Below are 27,455 nucleotides of genomic sequence, written 5' to 3' on the forward strand. Positions count from 1 at the left end.
TTTGGTCTGAAGGAAGTCTTGCCAGCAGAAGAAACATGCAGAAATAGGAGATTAAGTTGACACCACTAATGTATGTCCACAGCAATTCTATTGTTTCTTATCCAATTTTTGATTTTCCTTGGTCATAAAGCAACATACTGAGCAAGGCTAATCAGAAGAGTGAAAAAAAAACAACGATTCTGTACACATTTTAGGGTGCCTAGTAACTTAACCTCATTGTAGTACAAAGGTGGGAGAAACCTTGAAAGGGGAGGCCACTTACTAGGCAACCGTGCCTGGGCCTGAGAGGTGAGAACCAGCCTCTGAGGCAGCACACTCTGTTGGATGGTGTGCGAGGGGGCCTGGGGCTGGGCCTGGCCCAGCTGCGAGGGCTGCGCAGAGGTCTGGCCCCGCGGTTTCACAGGGTTGGCTGTGCTAGTTGCTGTGGTGAAGGTCGCTGCGGGCTGGTGTCTTGGAGCACTGGTGGAAGCCTGAGTTGTCTGAAACTGTGCTGCTGCGGCTGCAATCAATAAGGGTTGTTTGTGCAAGCTGTTAGAGGTTTTAACTCCACTCTTTTAAACAACCTGCATTAAAAAGAAACCTTCCAACAGGATATTAAAACGGCTACAGGAATGGTTCGTCCTTACAGACTGGGATTTCTTTTACTCCATCCTATTTTTACAACATTATATATTTGGAAAGCATTGTTTAAAGGTTAAATAAATACACAAAAGCACTGTAAATTCCCATCTTTGACAGAACATTACACACGATCAGGGTTTAAGTACCAACTGTGCCGTATTTACTCTATATACTAACAGGTTACACAAAGCTTAATTTTGCATTATACTGGCATTATCATATCGTAGAAACTAGTGGGGAAGTTTACTGGCCTTTAGTCTGTTGGCATTTTTAAGCCATTAGTATTCTAGAGCATTAAGCTAGAGGGAAAGGAGTTCTATTAACAGATTAACTTGCGTTGTCTATGCAGAGGTTCAAGTTAACCAACCCAGTGCCAACTCTCTTACCTTGATTTGAAGACACTGTAGCTATGGGCGATCTTCCTCGTACTTGTCCCTGTTGAGTTACCGTCGCCGTGGTCACCGTGCGCTGTATTTGAGTGCTTGGGAAAACTACAGTCCTGCCCTCAGGTTTCTGACCGTACTGAACGGGTTGAAACAACCTGAAAAGAATATGAAAAGTCAAAATCTATAGGAAGATCACAGTTTGGCCTTTAAAAATAAACTCTATCACCTCAAGAAAGTATAAACTGGTCTCATCAGATGCTAGTCTCTTTCTTACAGACGGCTGAAGCTGGCAAGACTCATAACTTCAGCAAACTTCACGTGTGGATATTCTATAAAGTCAATTTGCTAAGTCCGAGAAAGAAGAAAACTTTCATTGCCATACATCCAATTTAATGCAGGATGCATCAGAATTACAGCAAACAGCTTAAACAGTCTAGACCAGTATCAGGAAAAAGCATCGTATCATTCCCAGAGAGACATCAACATGCTGGCAGATGACTACTTTGCAGCAAAAAAACAGCTGCACATTACTTTGAGATCACTATCTCACCAAGAGAGAAACACTCTTAAAAAATTTACTGCTATGAAATACTGCAAGCACAGCTAACACTGTAAGCCCAGCTTACTCTTGAAGTATCATTTCCATGCTACTTTTGCAAAACAACACTCCCTTGCCATAAACAAGGGCCCCAAGAACAAAATTCATCTGCTGGTGAAGTAAAAACTATGGGAAATCCATAAACAAACCTCAAATGGAATTGTATGCCTCAAAAAACTATTAAAATAGAATTCTTATTTTCAAGGATAAACATGTAATCAACAGAATAGTAAAAAGTAAAGTCAAGGCTGAGGTCTTGTGTGACCGACATTACCAGAGATGCAGGCAGAACTCTTGTAAACACAGCAACAGAACTACATTTTCCTCCTGTAATTCCAGCTTAAAAGGAGGGCAGTCGTACATACCTGCTCGGTTTGAGCTTCACTGGGTTGGGCCTAGCTGGTGGTGGAGGGGAGCTGTAGATTTCTTCAATCAACTTTCTAGTAACCTTTTGTTTTGGTAACATTTGTGCTTCATAATGAGTCATTTTGTTTTCCATTCCAATGAGATCAAAAAGAGACAGGTCTGATTCCTAGGGACATTGTAAAATAAGGTTTATTTTACATGATGACCCGATCAGTTAAGTCCTCTCTATGTTCTATGCTGAATACACTTTCTCTATTTTATTTTTTAAGCTGAAATAAATGCTCTAAGTTTTAAAAGTAAACTATTAATTATTAGCCAAAACTGTCTGGAAACCTTGGAAATATATCTTAAGCTGATAGTCCCGTTTTATGCATCAGCATCGGTAGAAAAAGAATTGAAATCATTAGCCAGTTATGGAAATCAAAGCAAGCCACGTTTAACAACGTATCATACGCCATAATTTCCAAATAATTAAATAGAATTCTTAGGAGGTGTTCGTTAACTATCAAGCTCAAATGCCAAACTATAAAGGCACACATATAATTCAGGAGTAGAAAAACATGAAGGACAGAAATAAGATCAACCAAAAAGATCATCTCATCTGCTCCATTACTCATATTTTTCTCTAAGGCAATTATTTCCTTTGATTATCTCAAGAAGGGAGATCACTTCTTTAATGATAACACGGACAGTGGTGCTTGAAACAGACTGACAGAAGTGTACTAATGTAGTCACTGAATCAGCGTGTTTACTCTTGTGTGAAAAAGAGTAAGTCTTGCTCTCCCTTAGCTACTGAAAGCAGAAAGAAAATTACAGAATGCGGTAAATAACCACTGTGCTACACAGTGTTTTCAGTGCTGGAAAATTCCTGCAAACGTGAGTATGATGAAAGCAAAGCTAATTTCTCTTCGACCGAGCAGTTCATGAAAAATTACTCATTACAAACCACTTGAAAAGCTCAAACCACTACCACAAAAAAAAGAGATGGAGCAAGCATGCACTCGGTAGGCACACCCATGGAACAGTGAATATCTTCTATTTATAAATTTTAGGTAGACTTATGATGTATAACTAAGTGTTGAAATTATAGAAGGCAACAGAGAGGAAAAAGCAGTTTACTTTTCTACTCACCTTCCAAATATCCCTTTCTAGGGCACTCAGTACCAGAGACGCAGTTCTGTATTCCAGTGTTTCTGATACATAGGAGGTACTCGAAAGCCGGGGGTTTATCAGATCAGGGTGATTACAAATCCGCTGCAGCTGCATCAGGACATGCAGGACACTGATGAAGTGTCCACTTTTGAGGGCTTCTTGGGTTCTACCAAATAATTTATACAGAAATACATTCATTTAAGTACAGCTTTTATGGAGATGTCCCTAAATCAGCAAGGTGAGAATGTGCAAAGCAGTATGTTACGTAAAAGTCTTAAAACAGCTTAGAATTTACCTAGGGCTTCCTAGAGCATTTTAAGTGGCCCTGTACCAAATATAAATTTGGAAACACAAAACTTAAGGACCAGTGCTACCTTCCAGTCAACTACGACCTAAGCAGCTCCCTATTACCTGCTTTGTTTCTGTTTCATCCCTGCACCTATCAATAACCTCTTGATATCACAGCACAGATAAACGGGTGAGTGGGAGAAGAAACTCTTTTGGCTTTAAGAAGTAGAGAACCACTGACTAGGGACAAATCTTAACACAAAATAGCTGCAAACTTGACCATTACAACTTGAATTTTAGGTTCCAGAGTTAAATGCACATTTTTCCTTAGGCCCGTAGCATCACTTGCCTGTAATTTCAATTTACAATGTAGTTACATTCTATTCAATGGTCCTAACAGATGATTTCAGAAAAAAAAAACTAAAACACTTCCAATCGTGACAATCGTTTATCGTCTTGTTTAAGCACCAAAAACGACACCCTTTTTTGTCTGCTGTTTGAACTGCTTACCCTGGTTGTAATATGACATCTTCATACATAGCTTTTTGTCGACTGGAAAGACGACACTTGAGCACATGTTCGTATTTCTTTGTTAGCTGCTTTTCAACGTCTCTCTTTGATCTTCGCAAAATAAATGGCTGAATCATCTGAAACATTTCACAATTGAGGGAAAAAAATTTTCTCACTTCAAAGACACAGCTTTACAACATGAAGCTAAACCTACTCACACCTAACACATTTGATGTGATAAACTTCGTATATCATACACAATCATATTGCTAGGCACACAGTTATATATGCATTAATTTGCTCTTTAATTTCTGTATGTTACGCTCCAAAATCTGAGCTTTGTATTACTTTTTCAAAGAAATCTTCATACTATTCCAGTAGCAGAAACCTCTGCTTTCAGCGGAACTTTCTGTGTGAATCGAACAAAGTGTTAAGAAAGGCCAGAAATTTCAAGGTGAACAACATCTTTGCCTTTCTTCCTTTTTTTTTCCCCCAACAGCTTAACTATTGTATTAGGACAGAAGAGAAAAAATGACAACATACTCTGTGTAACCTGATGACCAGTTTATGGCAATAATCCTGGTTCTCCTCATTAGCTGCTTTTACTGGAAAATCTAGATAAGGTCTGGAAATTCCCGGAATCAGAAAATGTACCATGGTCCACAACTCCATCAATGTGTTATGTAAAGGAGTGTCTATCAGGAGTAAACGATGCTGGCTGTGAATAATAAAAGAAAATTTTTAACTGACAGAGCATTTAGCTAACATCATTATGAAAAGGACACCAATATTCAAACACCGTTTACTGTAGCTTTAGGCTTGTCAGACACACAGAAGTAGTAGTAGTGCTAATAAAATTAAATCTAGGATAAATTATCTTTTTAATGTTGGATATACCACCAAACTAGCTTCCTCATTGCAACTGTCGGAACATACAAGGAGATCTGTTTAGGAGCACAGAGTATCAGCAAAGAAGAACTACAGTGTTAGAATAGTGGCAACAAGAACAACCCGAGCATGTCTCTGAATCCTGATTGTTTCAACTCAAGGCACCCCTGTAGGTGTATGTTGCACAGGAATTTGGACAGACCAAATCAAGAGGGTTTTTATCTGTTTTCTGTTAAAGAGAGAACTGTGTGACATGAAGAGAGAAAAACCCACTGTCAGCAGGAAAGTAATTCTCTGCTCCATACCTGCGGAGACTGAAAAGTGCCTCCCAGTGTTTCTCTGTCATGTTCTTTATTTGTTGCATCTCATCTACTATTAAGTATTTCCACCGCATTTTCATAAACGCTGGGTGGCCTTTGAACAGTTGTTTGTAGGAAGTGATACACACATTGAAGCTGTTGGGTTCTGTCCATCCCTACAGAAAAGGAAAGAGAGGATGAGACGAAAAGTTACAGCAGAAGTCTCAAGCATCTTACAACTAGCTGTTTCTTCACTAAGAACAGAAAGATGCTATGACCTAAAGCACTCTAAAAGACAGTCCTTGGTCTTCGAATGACAGTCCAGTTCAGAAAGCAGGTTAAGTATTGCATGTACTGCTCAACACCAGGGGAGTTCCAAAAATGCCTCTGAAAATCTAGAACTGTTAGGTGTGAAACTATTTGTAAAACAACTTAAAGTGCTAAAAACTTCTCATATCCCATCAGGATGTAAAGAACATATAGATAAATGCAGGTTAAGGGAAGAGCTAACTACAACAGTGTAACAGTTGCAAAACACAGTACCTGTCTTTTTGCCCTAAGTTCCCTTTGGCTGCCAAAGTAGAGAAGTATTTTCAACCCTGGGCACCAGCGCTTCAATTCCAGCTCCCATTTCAGAATGTTACAGCTCCGTACAACAACAAGGTGAGGGCCCCAGTTACCTACAGAAGGGGAAACACAGCAGTTAACAGCAGAAGGAGACTCTTGACAATTCATGTGGCTTATATTCTCCCCCGATTTTTAAAGTGCAGAGCACTAAATTTATCATTAAAACTGAAATCCAATAGTAACGGAGATATTTTAACGACTAATCTATTCTTTATTATTTTTCAGACCTCAAGTACCCCTTGTGCATCTAATATCTATTTTTCCCTCAACTACATCAGCTGCTTGAATAAGAGATACTACCTCTACAACAAGCTTTGCCTTACTTATATTCTTAAACCATTCTGACTACAACACTATTAGTAATATCTGAGACGATACACAAGACACATTTGTCCCAACTGTTCATATTTACTCCTTGAATTTAACTAACTGTAACCATCTGGTCATTAAACCATTTGTAAGATTTTTTTGTACTAATAAACTAGGCTTCAGAAAAATTTTATCACCTAGAAGGTAACAGCAGATTGATCCAACAGTATACTTGGTAAGAAGGAAGCTCTACGTCACACAATCTATGGAAGTTTTCATGACATAATCTTACCCTCTGCTTTAGCTAAAGTCTGATATGCTTCAGCAGAAAAAAATGTGACCACAGGCTACAATTCACAAAGGTAATGCTGGCCCAGTTCCTGTCTTAAAATTGTGAGGCAAATGAACTTACCTTCATTACAAGCCAAGTGGGCAAAAAAGGCAATAATTTGTACTGTTTTTCCAAGCCCAGCCTCATCTGCCAGAATGCCGTTGAGATTCTTCCTGTACAGCTTTGCTAACCAATCCAGCCCAATCTTTTGATATTCTCTGAGAGGCCCATACAGTAGGGATGGAGTATTGTATTTTACCTGTAATGTGAATTATTTGATAATTTTTTTCTGAGTTAAATTACCGGAGCATAAAGCTCCAATATGTCATAAAGCACAACCATCCTATAGTTCAATAACTAGAAAATACTTCTTGTAATTTGTCGCTAAAAATCTGTGAAATCATGAAAAAAGCATTCTTTATGTAAAAGTAAGCACACACAGTACCAGAAAACAGAGAGTCTTACCGCTGTTGTTATCCTGGAGCTGCCTTTAGGTAACAGCATTTCTGCTGCAGCAGCAACTTCTGCTATGTCTCGCGTGTGCTTCTTCGGAGGACTTGACCTGTCTATTCCCTTGTACTGGTCAATGCTGAGAAGGGAGTCTATGAGGACAACTTCTTTCTGCGGACTTTCCCTATCAGACATGTGGTCTTCCATTTCTATGAGAGAGAAAAATTATGTTGGCATTTAAAATAAATTTAAGTATCAGTTACACAAAGGAATCTAGATGGCTAGAATTCAGACAGGGGTCTAAAAGGAGGCAACTAACTTTTAAAAACAATTCTATGATTTTCAAGCTAGTCAAGCTAAAATGAAAATAGTCGAAGCTCAGGATCACATACATGTTCTGGATGTTCACACTACCTGAGCTAACATGATCAATAGCTTTCTACAACTTCTGGGGAGGTCCTCTCATACTACCTAAAACCTATCTTCAAATACGTAATTCTATCGTCACTTCAATACAGAACAGGTGGCAACTGTGTAACAATAGCTAGCTATGGAGTGTGCTGTTTAATTCAGTGTAGAGAGGCTCTTCTATGGCTCACTATTGTTCCTGAGAATCTCACATATTTTGACTTTAAGATAGGCAAACATTACCCCTTTTTCATAAACTGAGAAATCAAAAAAAAAGGCAAGAAATCCTTCACAGACCATTATCCCAAAATATTTAGCAATAACAGGAATATATATAATTTTTTCTAATGATCATTACAAATGCTTAGCAAGAAAGCCACTGTACTTTCCATTCATTCTTGTATGTAACATTATTATTCACTTAAAAAATAATAATTAAAAATAAAAAAGTGATTCTCTCAGTATCTGTTTTCCCCTAGTGTAAAATGTCTTTTAACAGAGACCTGAAGAGCCGATCAATTTATTTCGTCCTGTATGTCAGCACAACTTCTTCTAAACCAAAAGTACTGTACCTTCCTCACTGCTATCCTCTTCACTGTCAGGCTTCGGCTGGGGCCAGTGAAAGTTTTCTGCGAAGGCACCTTCATACATCTTCAGTAAATCTTCCAGAGGCAGTTCAGCTGAAGGTCATTCAAGGATGTAAGTTTAACAATATCAAAACTTGTAACAAGCAATACCATAATGGTATAAAGCCAAATTCTCTAATCAGAAGTTAACTGAAGAGGTAATTACTAGATGGATGATGGCAATATTTATTTAAGACCTCAGTCACAGAGGACACTTGGCATTACACCAAGCAGTTAGCTCACCCAGCTTGCTTTGTACTGTATTACAAACCCACCACACAAACTGACAGCAAACCACTGGCTGGGGATCTAGGGGCATCAAATCCAGCTGCGTGGCTGAAAGATAATTCAAGACTTCAAAGTTTCAAAGCTGAGCTGTACCTCAGTCCCACTAAAGTTGTCTCCATGATCCCTTTTCTCATCTGTTGAAGCAGGAATGAGCATGCTGGCAGTGGCCAATCAAATCAGGAAACATCCTCATTAGGAACCTGGCTGACTGGCCAAGAGTTATAATCACTCCAACTGGCCAGCTGGCTGCAGCCACTAAGCTGCCAAACAGATAAAACCCACGGATTTGGAAACTGCACATTAATTGCCAGGAGATCTTAGCTTAATGGGAAGCTTGCCTCTACAGATCAGCACGATTTTTACCGTGATAAGTGAGGTGATCCCTATGGGTATGCACATGAGCTTGCATACATCAAGCTCAACAGAGCAGTTATTGTTACGTTGCTAATGAAAGAGAGCTGCTAGCCAGAGCACTGTCCCTAAAAGCCCCTTATCTTGTATTTATATCCCCCAAGCTCAGCACTTCAGGGCCCTTTCAGACTTATCAAGTGGGTCACAAAACCTTTCTGAGATACTCAGGACAGTTGATGATAAAATGTTTATGTTCAATCTGATACATTTCTGGTTTTAAGTATTTATCCTGCATTTCTAGAATTAGGTTGAGAGTCTTTTTGTGTGAGGTTTTAAAGAAATGCAGTGCTTCACTAGAGAAATACCTTTTCTCAAGCTCCCTTGTGTGATAACTAGTTAAGTATATGGACCACTTTATAAAGTACAGATGTCCATCATCATCCCACAAACTAACCGCTACAACTTTCCAAACAGAAAAAAATAAATAAGGACTACATATGACTGAGCACCAGAATTCATTCAACTTCTCATCTATAACCCTATTTACAAATACAATAACTGCTGCATATTTTCACCTGTTTTCTCAGAGGCCACCACAGACAGGAGTCAAGCTACACGCCTACCTTCTTTGGCTAGATTAGACAATTCAGTTTGATGGTTTATGTTTCCTTCTTTAGCTTCTTGCTCTTCAATTGTTTCTTCTTCATCTTCAACTAAAATAAAAACAAATGCTAACCTTGGCATTCAAATTACACAATAATTCAGGAAGTTTGTAATTATATGCCTCTGAAGTGTACTAGCATAGAATATTATAAGTTAGCAAATTCCAAAAGAAAGAGACACGTATGGAAAACAAAAAAATCTGAGAGCAACTATACACAGAATCTAAAAGATACATGAAAAGGAGAGAGGCACTTCTGCCTCAGGACAAAACTGTCTTGACAAAGCAGTCTTGAACTCTTAAGCGTTAGTTGACAAGGGTCACCAGAGATAGGTTACTCTGTGGCTTTAAACCACGGATTTTCTTTGTCAGAAACATGACACAGATGACATCACAAGAAAGGAATTAACGCAGATGAGTTATTCAGTCTGAAATCTTCAAAACAAGTTTAAGACCACTAGTGAGGTTTGAGAAACAAAGGAATGAAGAAAGAAAGAATTAAAATCCATCAACAATGACGGCAATGTGTTTTCAGGGAAAATTTTGTTTTCAAATTTTCACGGAAGCTCTTTCAAGGAAAATTTACTATCTAATTGACTATTTAATGTTGCTAAGAAATGGATGAGGGTTGGTATTTCGTTTGTGAAAAGCACTGAATTCATGCAGTAACAGACTGAAAACCTGTGGTTTCACTGTTTTAATATATCTTATGTACTATGCTACAGATGCACAATTTTGAGAAGTGACTTACCTTCCTCATCAGTCAAAGATGTGCTTGCCTTTCTTTTCCTTCCAGATGATGAACCCTAACATTAAATAATTAAAATATGTAAAATCATAAAACACAAATTTAGGGAGGGTTTTGTTTGTTTGTTTGTTTTTAAAGAAAATAACAAGTGCCTTGAAATCACAACAGCATTTGGTAACAGACACTTAACACCCATTAGCACTTTCCTGGTCACACAAAAACAGAAACGCTGCTCCTGTACCGAAGTAGTGTTGCAACCAGCCACTTCAAGTGTTTATGGTTCAAAGTACCCAGGTCCAGCCGTGGCACAGAGCCACAGCACACTCGCTCCCTTAGATACGTTATTGAGGCATAAAACTTTTACCCAGGTTGGAATCAAGGACTCAATTTCCACTAGTCAATGAAAAAGGGATATGGCACAGGCCGACAATTGTTCACTCTCAGCTGTCCAGCATACTCTGTAGCTTGGTTTTGCCTGCGCAAATTAACACTCACAGACAGTGCTAGGCCACAGTTTGGCTGGTAACACATGCTAGAGCTTGTTCCTAACAGGAAATTCAGATACAGGCATTCTGCTTGGTGAAAAGGGAGAGTTTCAGCAAGCGGGCATCAGCTGTGCCATGCCAGATGGCTCAGGGTCTCAGAACAATCCCTTGCCCACTTTTTCCCAATTGCACAGATGTAGCTGAGGAGTCCTAGCACATGTTTAATCTAGGGCAAAAAGATATTTAAGTTTCATTCATTTTGATCCATTTTGTAACGTATACCTATATCTTTCAGCAGATAAATCACAGCTGAACAGCTGAAAATACACTTTCATGCTCCACGAAGTTTACCCCTGGTTGCAGTAGACGAAACTCTTGCCCAAAGTGAAGTCTAGCAATTAATTTGTACATTTTTTTGGTCATGCAATCTTAGAATGACTGATTCAAAGCCACTGAATATGTATGAATTCTTCCTTCAAAAGACACATATCAACCACAATCCACTTTGCTGTTAACAGATGTGGTTCGTAACCAGAAAACTTTTTCACACAGGTAATATTTAAACTAATTTAATGGATTTTTCAAGAAACAGAAAGACTTACCATTTCACTTTCCAATAAAAGGTCTTCTGCAGATTTTGTATCCCTACCTGGAAAATTATTATACTTGATGTAAGCATTAGACACTTAGCAATTTTATGTTTCTTACGTGAACTTTTAAATGCATTCAACATAAACCAAAACCTAGCACAAGAACATAAAAAAATCCTGTAACTCATAGTTCAGATCTCTTCACAACCTATTTTTTAGCATCTCACAATTCTATCAGCAACAAGATTAAATTCCACTGAGTGAAATGATGTAAAACAATAGCATCAGAATTTATATTGGATTTCTTATGAAATGGAATACAATTACCTTTCCTTGAAATTCGCTTTAAATTCAAAGCTTTTCTCCTTTTCTCTTGAAATTCAATTTGCAGTTTTATTTCAACAACCTAAAATGTAAATCAAGTCTAATAAAGCACTTACATTTTAAAAATAAATTAGTGAAGATTAAAAAACCAGTACAACTCGCACAAGTATTAATAAGACAGTATTTTACCTGTTCAATGTTAGACCAGAAGTATTCTATTTCTCTAGCAATTGATGCAGCAATTCTCCTTAGTTTGTTTTGTTCTTCCCTTTTAGCTCGCTCTTCATTAAGTTTCTTTTCTTCGTGATAACGAGCCACAGTTCTTACCATCTAAAATACCATGAGAGATACTGAATTAGGTTACCTCAAAATACACACCATTGCATTTCTCAGGATTATAGTGGTTATCAGCAGCCGGATGTCGACCGTAGCTTTACACACGTAGCACTTAACTCCAATATTTCTAATTCTTACCATGCCAGTAAAACAACAGACACAAAAATCAAAGGAAAAAAGAAAATACAAGAACCATAACTAAGCAATCAAGTAGGAAACTCTGAATTCACTACTCTCTCAATACAAAAATTAGCAAAAAATCTACTGAAATTAGCAGCAAACACACAAAAGAAAACTTTTTTTCAGATAGCACATATGAAGTCATAGAAATCACTCCACAAAATGTCAGAGACCAAAGGTAAAACGAGTTCAAAAAGAGTGTACATACATGAGTGAAAGATCAGTCAACGGCTGTTAAATACTGACTTGACTGCAACCTTTAGCTCAGGAGGTCCCTAAAACACTGACTTCCAGAAGTCTGAAGCATACCGCCAGACGAAGGATCATTTTGTATTTGCCCTTCCTGTTTCCCCTATTCCTAAAAACTTATTGTTGACCACAAAGGGAAAGTGCTTCAAATTCAGATTTAAATTACATTCAAAATGCAGATCTTCATTTTACAAAATGATACACCTATTTCAATACTTTGCTTATAAGGAAGAGAGTTCTGAGTTTCCATCATTTCAGAATATACAATAGAAAACAACATGGCAATTTAAACTAATGACCTTCAGTTGCTCACTTCACTACCCGAAACTGGTCATAAATGTATCAGAACAAGGTGCATCATCACTAGAATCCATAGAAAACACTTGCTTATTGTAAATAAACAGATTTTACATATTTCGCCTCACACTACCCCAATTTTCATTCCATCACTGACTTAATTATTCCCACTGTGCTGCTCTCTTTCCCTATGGAAACAGTTCCCTATCATGTTTCCACTGCTGTCCTTAGAACTCCATGGTCTCTCCTTCATCTTTTTCTAAGATTAAGAAAGAAGAATTAGACAGACACACACCCCCAATGGAAGTTATTTACAAAATTCTATATTTACTCTTCCTTGAAAGGGAACAGTATTCGTGAGATTGCCACAGTAGTTGTACTTTTCAAATATGACACCGTCAACGTATTGACTGGGTCCCCTAAACAAGCTATTTATTTCCAGATGAATAAAATCCACAACTATTATTTGCATCCACAATCAATACAATTATCTAGTCTGTTTCAAATGCTAGAATATCCAGAGTTGACAACATGACTTCTCATTTAAGTTAAAAATCAGTGCCTTATAGCCCGATCACTTCTATCTGTAGAAAAAGAACATTCAAACAGCATTGCTACCAAGACTAATTGTTCTGAGTCAAAAAAAATGTTTTTCAAGTACCTTCTTAGCAGTTGCCATCTTCCACTTTCTCTCTTGGGCAAAATCAGTTGCCATCCACTGCATTTCTTCCAGCAAATAATCCCAGTGAGATTTTGGTCTTGGAGCCTCTTGGAGTTTAGGCAGTCGCCTCAGGGACCACAAACCTTCCTTTCTCAGTTCTGCTATTCGCTGATGGATTTGATTTTCCTTAAAAAGAAGTACATACAGTTACAATGAAGCCACAGAATGCACCTAAAATAGTAGCCAAACAGAAAAATAATAATTGCTCCCATTCCATCAAAATAATTGACAACAAATGAAGTCTGAACACTGCATCCACGAAAAAATTACCAGACTAAATTCAACTTGTGCGTAAAAAGAATCACAGTACTTCAACCTGTATTATGAGAGGTACTTCGTTAAATAATAGGATAAAAAAGGTTCACCGGGCAGCACAAAAAACATGTTACAAGACATATGCAAACTGTAATCCAACAATCCCTTTTTTTATATATAAATTGAAATTGCAGATATATTTATCCACAGAAGATAAATATATTTTCATTATTAATACTGTTTGATTTTGTGAAAAAAACAAGTTCTCCACGATGTTAAATAAGCAAAACAGCACCTCCAGTTAGCTATGAAAATAAGGTTGCATTCACATCGAATGAGTAGATAGAATCAATATAATACTGTTATATTATTATAATATAATATATAATAATTATATATAAATAATATACAATATATTGTGTAATAATATAATATTATTATAATATATTATCAATGTAATAGAAACAGAAAGAAAGCAACAACTATATGAAGACCAGTAAGTCTTCTTCACCTTAACACCCACAAAAGCAAAACTTACTATGTAAAGCAGACAAAAAAAAAAAAAAAAAAGAGCAAAGTCCCCCAAAAAATAGCCCATAATAATACATCTAACACATTGCTCGTGTCGATTGCTATTTGTGTGTTAACTGTTCATAAGTTTCGGGAAAAATCAAAAAATCTTACCAGCTTTACTTGCTCAGCAAGCTTGTCTTGAGAGTTGTCCGGTGGTAATACTGCTGCATTCTGAGCTGGGCTTTGCGTTTTAGGTGCTGCTGCTACTGCTAAGCCTGGGGGTTTGGATGCGACAGGAGACAGGGACTTGTTGGTTGCTGGAGAGGTCCTGTTTGTCTGTGCGGGGTATGTGGCAGGCGGTGTTGTGCCTGAGACACTCGCTGGCGCCACGGATGAGGTAGGCGGTAGTGTATTTGCCGTAAGACGCTGAGAAGTCTGAGCAGGATCTGCAGATGGTCGTGTCAGTGTCACAGTCTGCCCAAGAAACACATTTGTTAGTGGTGAGTTTAGGATTCAGTACTGTCTTAGTCTACACTACAGCAGAACATAAAGTGGACTTAAATTTAATTTAATAAAAAACTTACACCTCCATTTTTATAAGGAAAGGATTTAAGTGTCCAGTGGAATTTAAAAACGTTAACATGTTTCATGTATTTTCAAGAAGATCATGTTCTTAGATTTTGCTGGGCATTGAAATAAATGTATTTTCACCTCAATAAAGATCACATACCTGCTGCTGTGTGGTAGCTTGTGGCTGTGACACTTGGTTTGGTGTCTGTCCTTGCACATGGATTGCTGGTGGCACCTGTTGTTGAAGAGGTGCTGGAAGCGGAGTTGAAGTCAGAGGTACACTTTGAGGCTGGATCTTCACCTGAATCTGGGGCTGAGCTGGAGATTCCACAATTTGTGGCTGCTGCTGTGAAAGCTGCAGCGCAGCTGGGAGAGACGTCATGGGGACGTTGGCAGGTTGCAGTCTCCCTGGCAGCTGCGGCGGAGGGGTATGCAGGCTGGCTGCGTTCTGCACTGGAGGGCCTTTAGATGGGTCATACTGTTGTTGACTCTGTTTCTGTCCAGTGAGCTGCACGGTCTGAGGAGTGGGAGGCATTCCACCTACAAAGCAAGAGGAAACACAGCACAGATGAAATTAAAATGTCCAATGCTTTTTACTGATATAAAGAGGAAATCAACCACAGACTAATTTGTTACTTACTTTGCCACAAGACACCATCACTTGTAAACGTTCACATCACAACCACAAAAGAAATCACCATTACAATAAACAACAAAGTATTACATGCACAGGACGGCAACTAAAATTTGGAGCACAGCAACTATAAAAAAAAGTCATTAAATGTATTCTAAATGTCTTATACTTGAAAAAAAAAAAGGACAGGTGAGCTAATGAAATAGCAATACCTAAAATAACAGCATCAAGTCTAAATAATGTTTAGTTCTTAACACATTCACTCTAACACATATTCTAAAGCTTGGCATGACTAACGAACAAAAATTTGTCGTGATGTTGCAAATTAGGAGGTTTCCTTTCATAAATCATTGGCTCAGTTCCAGAATTCTCAGATTAACCATTTTGCATCAGCACCTGTGACGTATTTCCATGCCCACATGCACCTTCGGAGCCCGTCACTCAGCTCCTTCAACAAACCAGGCATTGCATACCAAGTATTAATTTACATGGAGAAGTGAGTGGTGGGACTAGGATCTTGGAAGGCTGGAAGCCCAAGTTTCTAGTCCCATCACTAACATCTCCTTGTTAAATTAATGTGCAATTGGCATGTGGTGACACAGTACCTTGTGCCGTTGGCATTAGCTGTTGAAGAGGAACTCCTGAAGCCACACCCGGGTGCTGAAAAACCATCCCATGACGGCCCACTTCAATTCGTGGTCTCTTAGACGAATCTGTGATATTCAAATTCCATTTATGGCATGGTATAATGGAATGGGTTCAATTTTACAAAGCAAACTACTACACATGATTCCAACATCAGCTCAGAAAGCTATAACTACTATACATGTGTAGCATTTATGAAGAACATGCTTCAAGGGCAGAGTCCCTCTAACTTCAAGTTGGCCATCTCCAATCTTCTTAGCCAGAACAATCAACCTAACAACGTCTCCATGCCTGCCAAATCCAGTCCTAGATGTTGTGAGTGGAGTGCATTCTTCACACAGCACCATTCACAACAGATAGTCCTAAGAATCCGGCAATTCCTGAGGTGAGGCAAAACTGTATTTCAAGAGCTACAAAACAGTGGGCTCCATTAACTGTCTGGAAAAAAAAAAAAAAAAAAAAAAAAAGAACCAAAGTGAAATTCTGTCAGCAGAACATACCTGCTGGTGCAAGTGCTTGCTGTCTCTTAAAAGCTTCAATTTCTATGGTGTTCACAGTCCCCGTTACTGCAGTCCCTGTATGTGTTTGCTATTGAAAAAAGAAAACAAATCACAAAAGTTCAATCCGTAGATAGTTTAACACCAAGATGTAATTTACAAACGGATCTAAAGAGGCCAGCACAGAACAAATCCTTCCAAACAGTCGTACAATGGAGAAAACAAGACTCGTTCAATACCTGCTACAAAGTTTTAGATGTCCATAATGCACAGATACTCCTTGTTGAGTTTAAATTTTAAATCAGGAACTAAACTGATGAAGCTGGTTATGTAAAATACATGTCTGTATTTTTTTAAAAGTGACAGTAAACCCAGGAAAGTAGGATATGTGAAATATAAACTTGTCCAATGTTTTGGGGAGTTTTTTTAATAAATGGAAATTTTCATTAATGTATTACCCTTCACATTTGCATAATGCTGCAATGAAGTCAAAATGACGCATTCACATAGCTGCAATAAAAAGCTGACATGACAAAAATTAAATATTGTGACTTCATTACAGGATTAACAGAAGGGAAATTAGATGAGGAAAGAGAATTTACGCATAAACTGTATCATAACTGACAAGACACAAAAGTAGGAAATGAGAGTCAATACATCTGCGAAAGCTAATCCTTTTCACTCCGTGTGAAACATCAGTAACACACAAATTAACTCTCGTCCCGAAGACAGTTTAAGCTTACTTGCATCTCCACCACTGTCACTCTCAGGATACAGCTCCACGAGAGTTAGCCTTGAAATATTACAGGAAAAACTGCTAATGCTCAGAAGATGGAATAAAAACATCTCAGCCAAGTTACACAAGTTCCAATCCCAGTTTTCCAGATGCTAGACATGTGTTTGTTTGCACAGCTGGCAAAACGAGTACCATGAAGAAATCTGATGAGGAGAAACACAATATTGCCATAAGGCTAATGTGACATTAGAGCTCATCAGAAATCACTAGACATTTTGTCTGAGCATAAACATCACACAACTATGAATTAACATGCCTGGAAAAACACTACTGATATTGAGATGCAAAAGAACTCACCGGGGTTTGATTCAGCAAGTTGGAGTTTAGCTTCAGTTAAGATTACACAGTGCATGAAAACTTTATTTTTAAATTACTACAGTTAATAATGGCAACGATGGCAGAGAATATATCCTGGATAATCCTTTCAGCATCAAACTGAGAAGGCAAACTCATGTACAAGATTATTGAAGCAAACAAGCTTGAGCGTATGACGATTCCCATGCACCCTGGGCTCTCAGCACTACTGGCAAGGACTTACTAATGTCCACCAGTGTTTGTGCAAGCCCAATTCCTTTCAGGAAGTTTCCAAGTCATACTTTTTAATTCTCCTCAATATCTAGTCATGCTATACCCAATATTCTACTACGAAGCTTGATATGAGAAAAACAAGGGCTATCCCAAGAAAGGTTTTAAGACATCCTACCAGAAAATACAGACTTTATGTATGGCAGACTCTGCGTCCTAGAAAATGAGCTAATTGAGCACTCAAGTTCTCTAAGTGTAATTTTCTGATGGTGAGAGCCTTTGTCATACCAATGTACAGTAAGGGTTTGTGAATGTTGTGAAAATTTATTATGACAACATAGCAAAGACAGCAATTTCTCCAAATAATCTTATAGTTTCTTCACAGGTCTTTTCTTCTCTGATTTTCAGAGAAACAGAGAACAGAAATTCTACCAATGCAAATTAAGCCCTGGGAAGTAAACACCAGCCTATATTGAAATAAACCGCAGCAGGCACAACCCTGCATCTTCAATGCTTCATCGAACAGCTACGGCCAACTGAAACATCTGGGTTTCAAACACGCCTTTTGGAGCTGAATACATCTTACGCCACTCAGATTCTACCAATAGCTATGAGTTAATAACACTTCATCTCTATGCTGCTGTGAGGGCATTTGTGGCCACTCTAGCAATACAGCTATAGCCTCGAGATGTGAATTTTGGTTTTCAGAATCTCTGGCTCATATTCATCCCTAATGGTCATGGTTCACTGTTGTATCACACTCAATATGGATCAAGTTTTCAAATGTTCATCTTCTCATAAGGCAGACATGCAGGATATGTCAAGTCCAATGGCCAGTGTCTGGCAGAGTATCACACACTTAGGTCTTTACAGATTTTTCAAAATAAGTCACAAAAATGTATTTACTACAATGCTACTGGATTAATTAACAAATTCAGTTTGTGTCCTGTTTGCATCAAATGCTTTCTGGGACATCTGTTGAAGAAAGTGTGTTCTCCAAACTCTGCTTCAAATGCCATTTATTTCACCTGCACTCTTGCTCTTATGGATAACTGCATACTCACAGTTTCAGGTTGCATCTCTACTTTAGAATTTTTGACTGACATTTTCTTAAGAGTATGTCTCCCAGCAGTCTGCATTATCACCGTGTAATTTGGGCCAGACGCTTCAAAGAGCAAAGATATTATGTCTTTATAAATTGCAGTCATATACCACTAATATTAGACTAAAACTGTCCTAACTTTAATTAAAATAATGTAGTTCTCCAGAGGTCATGATTATGCAGCACGCCCACAATAATCACTCTGAGTGCTGCACTTACACACTCAAATTTGAATGATGCTGCTGATCGGGACACATTATTTCTCTATGAACAGTTACAAGGACAAAGACTGATGGAAGGAGATGACAGTTTCTGTTCACAGTTTGTGCTAAAAGGTATTATCGCAATTACATAGAGAGTTTTGTACGTTTTTAGCATGTGCACGCTAGTTTCTCTGAAACAGCTCTGAAATGGCGTAATTTCAAAAGCACTTCATCATTGGTGCAGCTAGAGGTTGATGATAACCCTAATCACTATAATCAATAACCAGATACAATATTATGTATTTTAACCAGCTTAGCTGAAGCCTGACTACCCAGAGAAGCTTCCAAGACATGTCAGAACTGGCCATAACAAAGAGCTCTCAGTGCAAGTGCCTTTACTGTGCAACTCATTTGTAAAATACCACAGTGCACATCCCATTTGTTACACACAGGAATACGACTCATTTTGCATGTCATTTAACTCTCCATTTTGCGAAACCTAGATGAAGGCAGTGCTGTATGGTACAGCAGAGTAATTCACCCCACAATACCTGCTATTCAAGTGTATAGAAGTGAGCTAAAAGGCAAATATTTTAGTTGCAGAGAATTAGGGTATATTACTTCTCAGGGTATAAAAAAGCAACGATGTCTGGGTAGCACAGATTTGAAGAAAGCTGCGTAAACCCATATGAGCCTGAACTTAAAAGCTGCATCATCACTAATCCACAGAAATTTTAACTGATTATCACATTTATTTCTTTACTTTGTTCGCTCTCTAATGAAAAAAAAAAAAGGAAAACATTTTTAAAAAGGACTTATATAATAAAAACAAGCACTTCAGTTTCTTCTTCCCAACATTTATGGTAGAGCTAATAGAAAGCAGTTAGTTATTTTAAAAAATTGTGTCAGAGTGTTATTATTGTTAAAACATTTCAGGGGAGGTAAATCCAAAACCTTCTGTAGTCATACTCAAAACCTTTAACAGATAAGGAAAAAAAAGAAAAGAAATTTAGAAGAAATCCACAATTACAATGCCACAGACAAAAGAATCCATATTATTACTATGCAGAATGCACAAATGAACCGAATGCATTAGGGAAACAAAAGACAAACAAACCAAAGTGAAAACATTCAAGCTGAAAGTTAATGAAATAAGCCAGCAACCTGGAGACAAAAGTTTTAACTTCCTCAAGGCTTCATTAATACTGATGCATTTGAAGATTGCAAAGTGGTTTTTTTGTTTTATTTAGATGATAAGGGATGGGCTCTTGGGAAAATTCTAATTCATCTAAGAAATATCAAATCTGAATGAGGAAAAAAAATCTGGGATGAAACTACATTTTAGAACCATTGAAAAGTACCTGAAATGGTTGCTGCTGGGATGAAAAAGCAGCAGAAACATTTGGAGGAAGCTGGGTTGCTATAGCGACAGGAGTACCAGTCTGCCCATCCTTTCCTGTCACAACCTTTACCTGAGAGAAATATTTTGGGAAAAAAAAAGAAGGGAGAATCATTTTCTTTTTAAAAGTTTTTCTTCTTGATTTTTGTACTGTTCAACACACTCCTGTTGCACTGATGGTACCTCGCTGAAGAGGGGATCATAATACCTACACGACCACCAGCACGGCGCGGTTTGACCGCGGGCCACCCTTGCAGCTCTGTCTCACTGTTAATGGCAGAACAGGGCACGGCGTGACTATCTGCAGTGACTTCTCACCGCTGAAAACCTTTTCTTAAATCCAGTTAACGGAAAAGTGTGATTTAAATTGAATGATTGCTGCTCCTAATGGACAACAAATTAGCATGACAGACAGTCTGAACTTAAGAGAGCTCCAACATTTATTTAAGCAATGAGCACAGCCACCATTCACTCGCCCCTTGAATTCCCCAAGTGATCAACCTTTCCAGGCGAGGGATGAAGCGCGTTGCTTTAGCAGAAAGTGATACAGAGGGGGGAGGGGGAAATAAAAGAGAAGACGACAAAAAAATACAAAGAAAGAACATACTCAAAAGATGTCTTAATCTTTCAAAAGGATTCAGCATTTGAAAACACATAAAGACTTTCGCTGTGGCACTTTGCAAAACTCTCCAGCAGTTGAACGGACAAGCAGCTTTCACAAACAAAAGACAACCCATCGCAGGAAGGCAGTGAGTACAGCAAACTCCAAACCCAAAAGACCAAGGGATAGAGCCTCAACTGATGTAAACTGCAGTAGTGCCACTGATTTCAACGAATCTGTACAATTTACACCCACTACAGATCTCTCGAAATGTGCATACTGTAGTTAAAAATACCTGGTATTTCAGCTGACAAACACGCAACACAACAAGAACACCTAAACAATTTGACAAAACACAAACCAGGTGAAAAAAAAATATTGAATATCCATTGTCAACAAATTACAACAACAGGCTAGCTTTTACGTTACTATACATAGGAAGAAATGATTCCTTCAAAATTATCAATAGCTATTGCAACTAGAAATATATTTTCCTAGTCAAGAAGTTTTGACCACAAAGCAATGAACAAATTACACTTCAGCTGTTATACTGCTAAAATTTCCCGCAAATTCCAACTGAAGATAGGAACACTACTGATTCACACTGAGAGTCACCAATTTCCACTGAAGACACCCGTTTCTAACAGATTCTTTCAAAGCAGTATAAGTTTCTTTACATAACAGGTTTGGTTTGGTTCTTTACAAACTGACAACTATATACCCATACATACTTTTACAAATTTTAAAAGGTATTTGTGAGTGCCAAGGGATGCTGTGGCATCAATTGCATCTACTCCGTGGCAACCACCCGCCATGCAGGCTTGCGGGTAGGCGCTGCACAAGACGGGCACCGCTCCAGCACCCACCGGGGTGCTGCAGGTCGGGAGCCACACAAACAGGTACACACGTGCAGGAAAAGTTGCACGGCATCTGCCCGTGGCAAGCTTATTTCAGGCCCTTTGCCATTAATAAACACTGAATTCAAGTCAGTAGTAATTGTAAACCTTTGCGTAAATAACGAAGTTAACTCGTTAACGTCCAGTCTGTAAGCTGTTTGTTGAATCATTTAGACAGCAATACCTGCACAGGGCTCTACGACTGTAACCTGATTCCCTACTACAGACCCACACACATTACGATTCACATGTTCTCTCTGAGTAATTAGATTACTTCAACTTTTTTGCTGGCCACAGCAACACTGAACTTCGGTAACATCTATGGTTAAAAGTCACACGAGGCAAATAAAGGTTAATCTCTTACAGGACTTTTTGCGTATTCTTTTTTGGTTTATGTAAGCCTGGTAAGTGAAATTTAGCCTATGATACCTATTCATATTCATTCTCATACCTTAAAACAGCTTTCACACCAATGCCATCTCTATTGTGTGTTGGCTTACATACTCACTAGGACAGTTAAAGCTCCTTTCACCTCTCTGTTCTTTTCTTTTAAATACATACATCTAACAGCACGCTCAAACCGACCTGTCAAATCCCACTACCTAGCAGAACCACAGTCTCTCAGACCAACTATTTAAAAAAAAAAATGCTGTACTTCATCAAGTAAAAACGATTTGTCAGGTATTGTCACATTCTCTAATACTTCACAATCCAGGTGCCACAACTTCATCTACGATCCTATTCCAAAACGTTAACCAACAGATTTCTTACCTCATCGTTGATAACCTCAGACTGTTCTTCCTCTTCTTCCTCCTCCAGGTCCAAGTCATTTTGCCTCAGGTATGCTTGCAGTGGAACACAATGTTTCTTCTTAAAAGCTAAAAAGTCCATCATATTCCCTTGAAGATGTTGCAGGAAAAACAGTTCAATCAAACATTCCTTAAAAGTTTCCTTAAGAATTTCCATCTGCTTATGGTGATGATCCAAACATTGTTTTCTCATTTGAGCAGTCTCTTGGTTGGCAGGAGGAATCTCCTCCAATTTTTTGGGTTGTTTCTTCACCGCTGTATTAACTGTAGGAGTAAGAGGAAGACTCGACAGCCCCTGTGGTACAGTAGCCCGTGAAGGACTTGTGGGAGGAGGTGGTGACGTCATTCCAAATGCACTAGGTCCTCCGACTCCTGCTATCAATCCACCAGAAGTCCTGTCATATCCAATGGGTCTACCCAGCTGCTGTCCTTGAAGCACTTGCTGCTGCTGTTGCATAAGCTGCCCTTGAATGATGTTGCTGATTTGGGGTGGCAAGCTGGTTGTCGTAATATGGCCCGGGCTAGTCAAAGACTGCATATTTGCTCCGCTAGCTACAGGACTCTGAGGACCAAGATGATGAATGGTGCCTCCAGACTGCGAGTGAGGTTGAGAAAGCCTGCGTTCCCTTACTGTAGCAGGTGTCCCAGAAGACGGAAGCTGTACTTGCGCAGCAGCTCCTTGGGCAATTTGTGCAATTCCTGGTCCCTCTTGATACACAAAGTGTCCACCATTTGAAGGACTCAAGCTGATTTGTCTCACGAGCACGCTAGCATCTACAAATCCTCTCGTAGGGCTCTGGCTGCACATACCCAAGCCAGGCCCTGGAGTGCCTGCCCGAACGTTTGGTAACGTTTGCACTGGCACGGGGTTAGGCTGTGTAGGGCTTTGAGACTGAACTTGCTGAGGCAGCGGTGATGTAACTTGAATATACGACGGAGATCCGTGCTCAAACCGCCTCTGCTGAGGACTGAACTGAAAACTCGGCGATGTTGGGTTTGGAATTGGCAATGGGGTAAGTGTGATCTGCTGGTTTCCCGAAGCCACCGGTCCAACATTTTGCAGCGTGATGTTCACATTCTGCCCAGCTACTGGACTTCGACTCATTATAAATTGTTGTATTTGGTAACTGGGAGACTGGGGTGCAGATGGACTTGCAGAAGGTGCAAAAGAAGCTGCAGGGGACTGGGGTAAATTTGCCTGTTGCTCTTCTCCCTCGCTGCCCGTGAAGGACCTAGACCTCTGGAGCTGGCGCTGGGCATTCTGAGGACCATTACCATGGTGCATTCTCACTGTTCTAGGTTTTTTACAGTATACTCTGAAGAAACACACAAAACCAGAAATTTAGGGAAGGTAAAAATAACTGAAACTATTTAGTTACTATTGGAAAGACTATCTTACAGTAAGAACTTGGTTATCCGGTCTTTGCAGTAACTTAAAACGTTTTACATCAGCAGTCAAATTATCTGAAATCCTCATCATCACAAAAGCTCACTTAAATCCCTCATCCCTCATCCATTTCTCTAGCTAACGAAGTGCTATTGAATAGTTTATAAATGATACGTTCCTCTTAGCTAATTACAATGACTTCAAAAACTTTTTTAAAAAAATGCTTTTTCCCTTTCTGTGGAACTTCAAGAACCAACAGTCTCCAATATCAAAAGTACCTACTCTTTTTTGTGTTCATTATTCCAATGTTTCAGTGCCTTTAACACTTAATAAAATGTTCTCAAAAACACAACAGCTGCTTCAAATGTACAGTAGGTTTCTTCAACAATAACTAAAAATATGATAAAAACAGACAAAGACTATTCAACTTTATTGTTCTAGCTATTGAAGAAAAAAATGCATCACGAAAAAATCTTCCTACCAAATCATCTAGATGTATGAAAAAGTATTGTACCTGACACTTAACTCTGCCTTCTCTTTCCTTCCTAACACTAATCCCTTAAGAAGACGAAAATAAATTCAAATCTGCATTTAATTTAAAATGCTGTTTATTGAGCCAAGCTATCCAGAAATCCAAAAACGTTCTGGTTTTGTATTTCAATCATCAACACAGAAAAAATTCCACTGACATGAACTGACAGGTAAGATTCAGCGCTGGGCGTTACACAGCTCCAGCAGCAAAAGAAAAATGAAAACTGATTTTTTTTTCCAAAGTCTCTCATATTTTGAAAACAACAGTTTGGGTTTTGGTATTTCGGGCTAAACACACACACACAAGTATGTGTCTTTGCTCCCAACTCTGAAGTTGGTTACCAGCGGCAACAGGCAGCAGCACACCATCCATCACCGCTGCAAGGCGGGCGATGAAGCGGTGCCGGACCCGTCCCGGGCTACCTGCAGCCATCTGCCCAAGCCGTGAGGACGGAGATATTCCCTTCCTTGCCCCCGGGAAAGAGCCGGCTTCCCGGGAAGGTGGGAAGCGGCGGAGCGCTGTCACCGTGCTGTAGCAGCGGAGCACCGGAGCTCCGACGCGGGGCAGGTACCGCGGAGTGCAGCCGGCTCCGGACCGCGACAGAGCTGCGGGCAGCTTTCGTCCCTCCCGCTCCGCGGAGCTCACATCTGAGGGAGATCCCTCAGCAAAGCGGGAAGGGAAAAAACCATTCCGCTCCTTACAGGCACCTTTTCCAAAACATTTAATAACGCTGCAACACTTCGTGGTATTGTGACTCTTTCATAGCGCTGATGGCAAATAATTAAGATTCATACGATATCACCTATCGCCGGTAACAAGGTCTTATTATTTTAATTAGCTATACCTCGCTCACATTTACGGTCCAAGTGAAAACACTTAATTAATTACACGCTGATAAGGAAGCGTCACCAGCGCGCTGCCACCGCCGGCCTCTGCCTGCCCGGGGAGACGGGATCGCCTTTTGTGTGCGAAAACTGAAGTCTGCGAACGGCCCGCGCGGCGGGCCGGGCCCACGGCGAGCGCCCGGGCCGCCACCGCAACTTCGCGCGGGGCTTCCCCCGCCGAGGCCCGGACGGGCAGCGCCCGGAGAACCGCCGCGGCCGCTTCCCCCCCCTCCCGCGGTGGGACGCGGCCGGCCCTGCCCGCCCCCGGGTGCGTCGCCCCCCGCCCCAGCGCCGTGCGGCGGCGCGGGGAAGGCCCGTTCCTCTGCGGCCGCCCCCGCCGCCAGGACCGGTGCCGCCGGGCCTCGGGCCCGAGGCCTGCGGGACCGGAGAGGGAAGAAGGCGCGGAAGAGCGGGACCCGGGCACCTCCCGCGGCCCCCCGAGCCCGGCGGGCCTCACTTACCGCGGGCGCCGGGGCCAGACTTTCCATTCGCTCCTCACAGGAAGCGGGGGCGGGGGGCGGCCGGAGCGGCAGCCGCTACCAGCGCCGCCAGGAGACAAACCGCGCCTCCTGCGCCGCGCTCCGCGCCCGGCGCCTGCGCCGCCGTCGGAGCGCGCTCTGCGCCTGCGCCAACGCCCGCGCATGCGCGCCGCACTCCCCCCGCCCGGGCTGCTCGCCGGGCCCCGGGCTCCGCTCGCCCCCGGGCAGGGAGGCGCGGAGCGGGCAGACGGGCACCTGCGGGCTGCTGTCGCGCTGGCTGGATGTCGGGGCACGGAGCGCTGCCCCGGGCTGGAACTCGGGCACAGCACGCGCAGGAACGAGACGCGGGGACAGAACAAGAAAAAAATAAACTTTTATTGCAGTGCCGGTAACTGGTGTGTAACTCCCCAGTCAATTAATGTATTTATTTTATTTGCAAACAGTGGCACCATAATTAAGGTAGGAAAGAGCAAAAATCCGACATTCCGGTCCCTAGCTCGTCTTCCCACATCCCGCCACGATCACTGAGAATAGGGTCCAACTACTGACTTCCACTTTCCTAACTGGAAAAAAAGATGATAATCCCACCCACGTTACTATGCACACTCCTGCCTCATTGTTAGCAAGCAGGCTGCTACTTGGGTTCTGTACAAGTAGCCACAGGGAAAAGGAGGCAACCGGAATCCGACAGAACTTGGGGAATGCTAAGAACAGTCATTTCATGGCTAAGAAGAAACCGATCCAACGCCTTTAACAAATATCTGACAAAGCACAGGACTGTAAAACTGTTTTACATCACAAGATACAATTTAGTCCAATGCACTTCACAATCCTCAGGAGAACATTTGGTGCCTTAAATATTTCGGCACGGGAACAGATACATTAACAAGCCCCGATTATCTCCCAGAATTGTTTCAGTATTTAAGTTCGTATGTCAATGGAGTGGAAATAAGGTACTTTACGAAAGCCATTTGATTGCTGCACAGGAAAGTAAATTTCAAGTATTTCTAAAAGTTTACATAAGAGAAGAGAAATCATCATATCGGATCCACAAAGCTAGCCAGCTAATTGTGAAGGAGCCACGGTACTTCTTGAAGCATACAACTCTGAATCTATGTAATCTCTCTTTTATCTCACATGGTGTCTCTTCTGTAAACTTTCTGGGATCTTCTTTTCCATACTCAGACAAAGAACCTTATGGAAATATGTTTTCAAGTATTTGATAAGACAATGTATGATGCTGAAAGTTTTTTAATCATCTTAAAATCAAGTTCAGAAAAGTCAGTTATAGACACATTTGACACATCCTCCTTTTGCTGCAGGAGATGTTGTTTTCATTTGAGTAAAACAATGCCAAAATAGTGTAAAATTATCATTGGAAAAAACAGAGTTTTCTTTCTAGATATTACCTTCTAATTTTCTATACAAGCTAACAATTCAGGATTTTTACTGATTTTTAACTGTTATCACATACCACTGGCCTCCAAACAAGCATGGAAATAAACATAAAACTAGATTATGTTTAAAATTCCGACTCAGACCTAGTAAAGCACTTATTTTTTACATATCATTAAAGAACTGTTTGTATTCTTAATGCCACAGTACCTGAGTTAAAAAGTCTGTTGAACAATCATTTCCT

General features: G+C 40.2%; 1 protein-coding gene across 12 annotated transcripts in view; it reads right to left on the reverse strand.

Moving 5' to 3' along the window:
- The window catches only part of EP400 (E1A binding protein p400), a 49,527-nt gene extending 23,651 nt beyond the window's left edge, over positions 1-25,876 (reverse strand). For 9 of the 12 annotated variants that reach the window (XM_086623639.1, XM_086623640.1, XM_086623638.1 and 6 more), the window contains exons 1-24: positions 25,799-25,876; positions 22,497-23,850; positions 20,191-20,301; positions 16,207-16,294; positions 15,667-15,774; positions 14,588-14,967; positions 14,029-14,331; positions 13,030-13,215; positions 11,496-11,636; positions 11,310-11,388; positions 10,995-11,041; positions 9,911-9,965; positions 9,122-9,211; positions 7,806-7,913; positions 6,841-7,034; positions 6,457-6,634; positions 5,652-5,788; positions 5,115-5,284; positions 4,465-4,639; positions 3,922-4,058; positions 3,103-3,289; positions 1,971-2,137; positions 1,008-1,162; positions 263-499 (exon numbers count right to left, since the gene is read on the reverse strand). In XM_086623639.1, the coding sequence (XP_086479765.1) occupies positions 263-499; positions 1,008-1,162; positions 1,971-2,137; positions 3,103-3,289; positions 3,922-4,058; positions 4,465-4,639; positions 5,115-5,284; positions 5,652-5,788; positions 6,457-6,634; positions 6,841-7,034; positions 7,806-7,913; positions 9,122-9,211; positions 9,911-9,965; positions 10,995-11,041; positions 11,310-11,388; positions 11,496-11,636; positions 13,030-13,215; positions 14,029-14,331; positions 14,588-14,967; positions 15,667-15,774; positions 16,207-16,294; positions 20,191-20,301; positions 22,497-23,819 (4,756 nt within the window). In that variant the 5' untranslated portion in view covers positions 23,820-23,850; positions 25,799-25,876. The remainder of the gene's footprint in view (positions 1-262; positions 500-1,007; positions 1,163-1,970; positions 2,138-3,102; positions 3,290-3,921; positions 4,059-4,464; positions 4,640-5,114; positions 5,285-5,651; positions 5,789-6,456; positions 6,635-6,840; positions 7,035-7,805; positions 7,914-9,121; positions 9,212-9,910; positions 9,966-10,994; positions 11,042-11,309; positions 11,389-11,495; positions 11,637-13,029; positions 13,216-14,028; positions 14,332-14,587; positions 14,968-15,666; positions 15,775-16,206; positions 16,295-20,190; positions 20,302-22,496; positions 23,851-25,798) is intronic. The other 3 variants (XM_086623642.1, XM_086623641.1, XM_086623643.1) reach the window with 3 other exon arrangements.
- Positions 25,877-27,455: the final 1,579 nt, after the last annotated feature.

The sequence above is a fragment of the Tauraco erythrolophus genome, chromosome 19 (assembly GCF_009769465.1).
Source record: "Tauraco erythrolophus isolate bTauEry1 chromosome 19, bTauEry1.pri, whole genome shotgun sequence".
Classification (NCBI taxonomy): Eukaryota; Metazoa; Chordata; class Aves; order Musophagiformes; family Musophagidae; genus Tauraco; species Tauraco erythrolophus.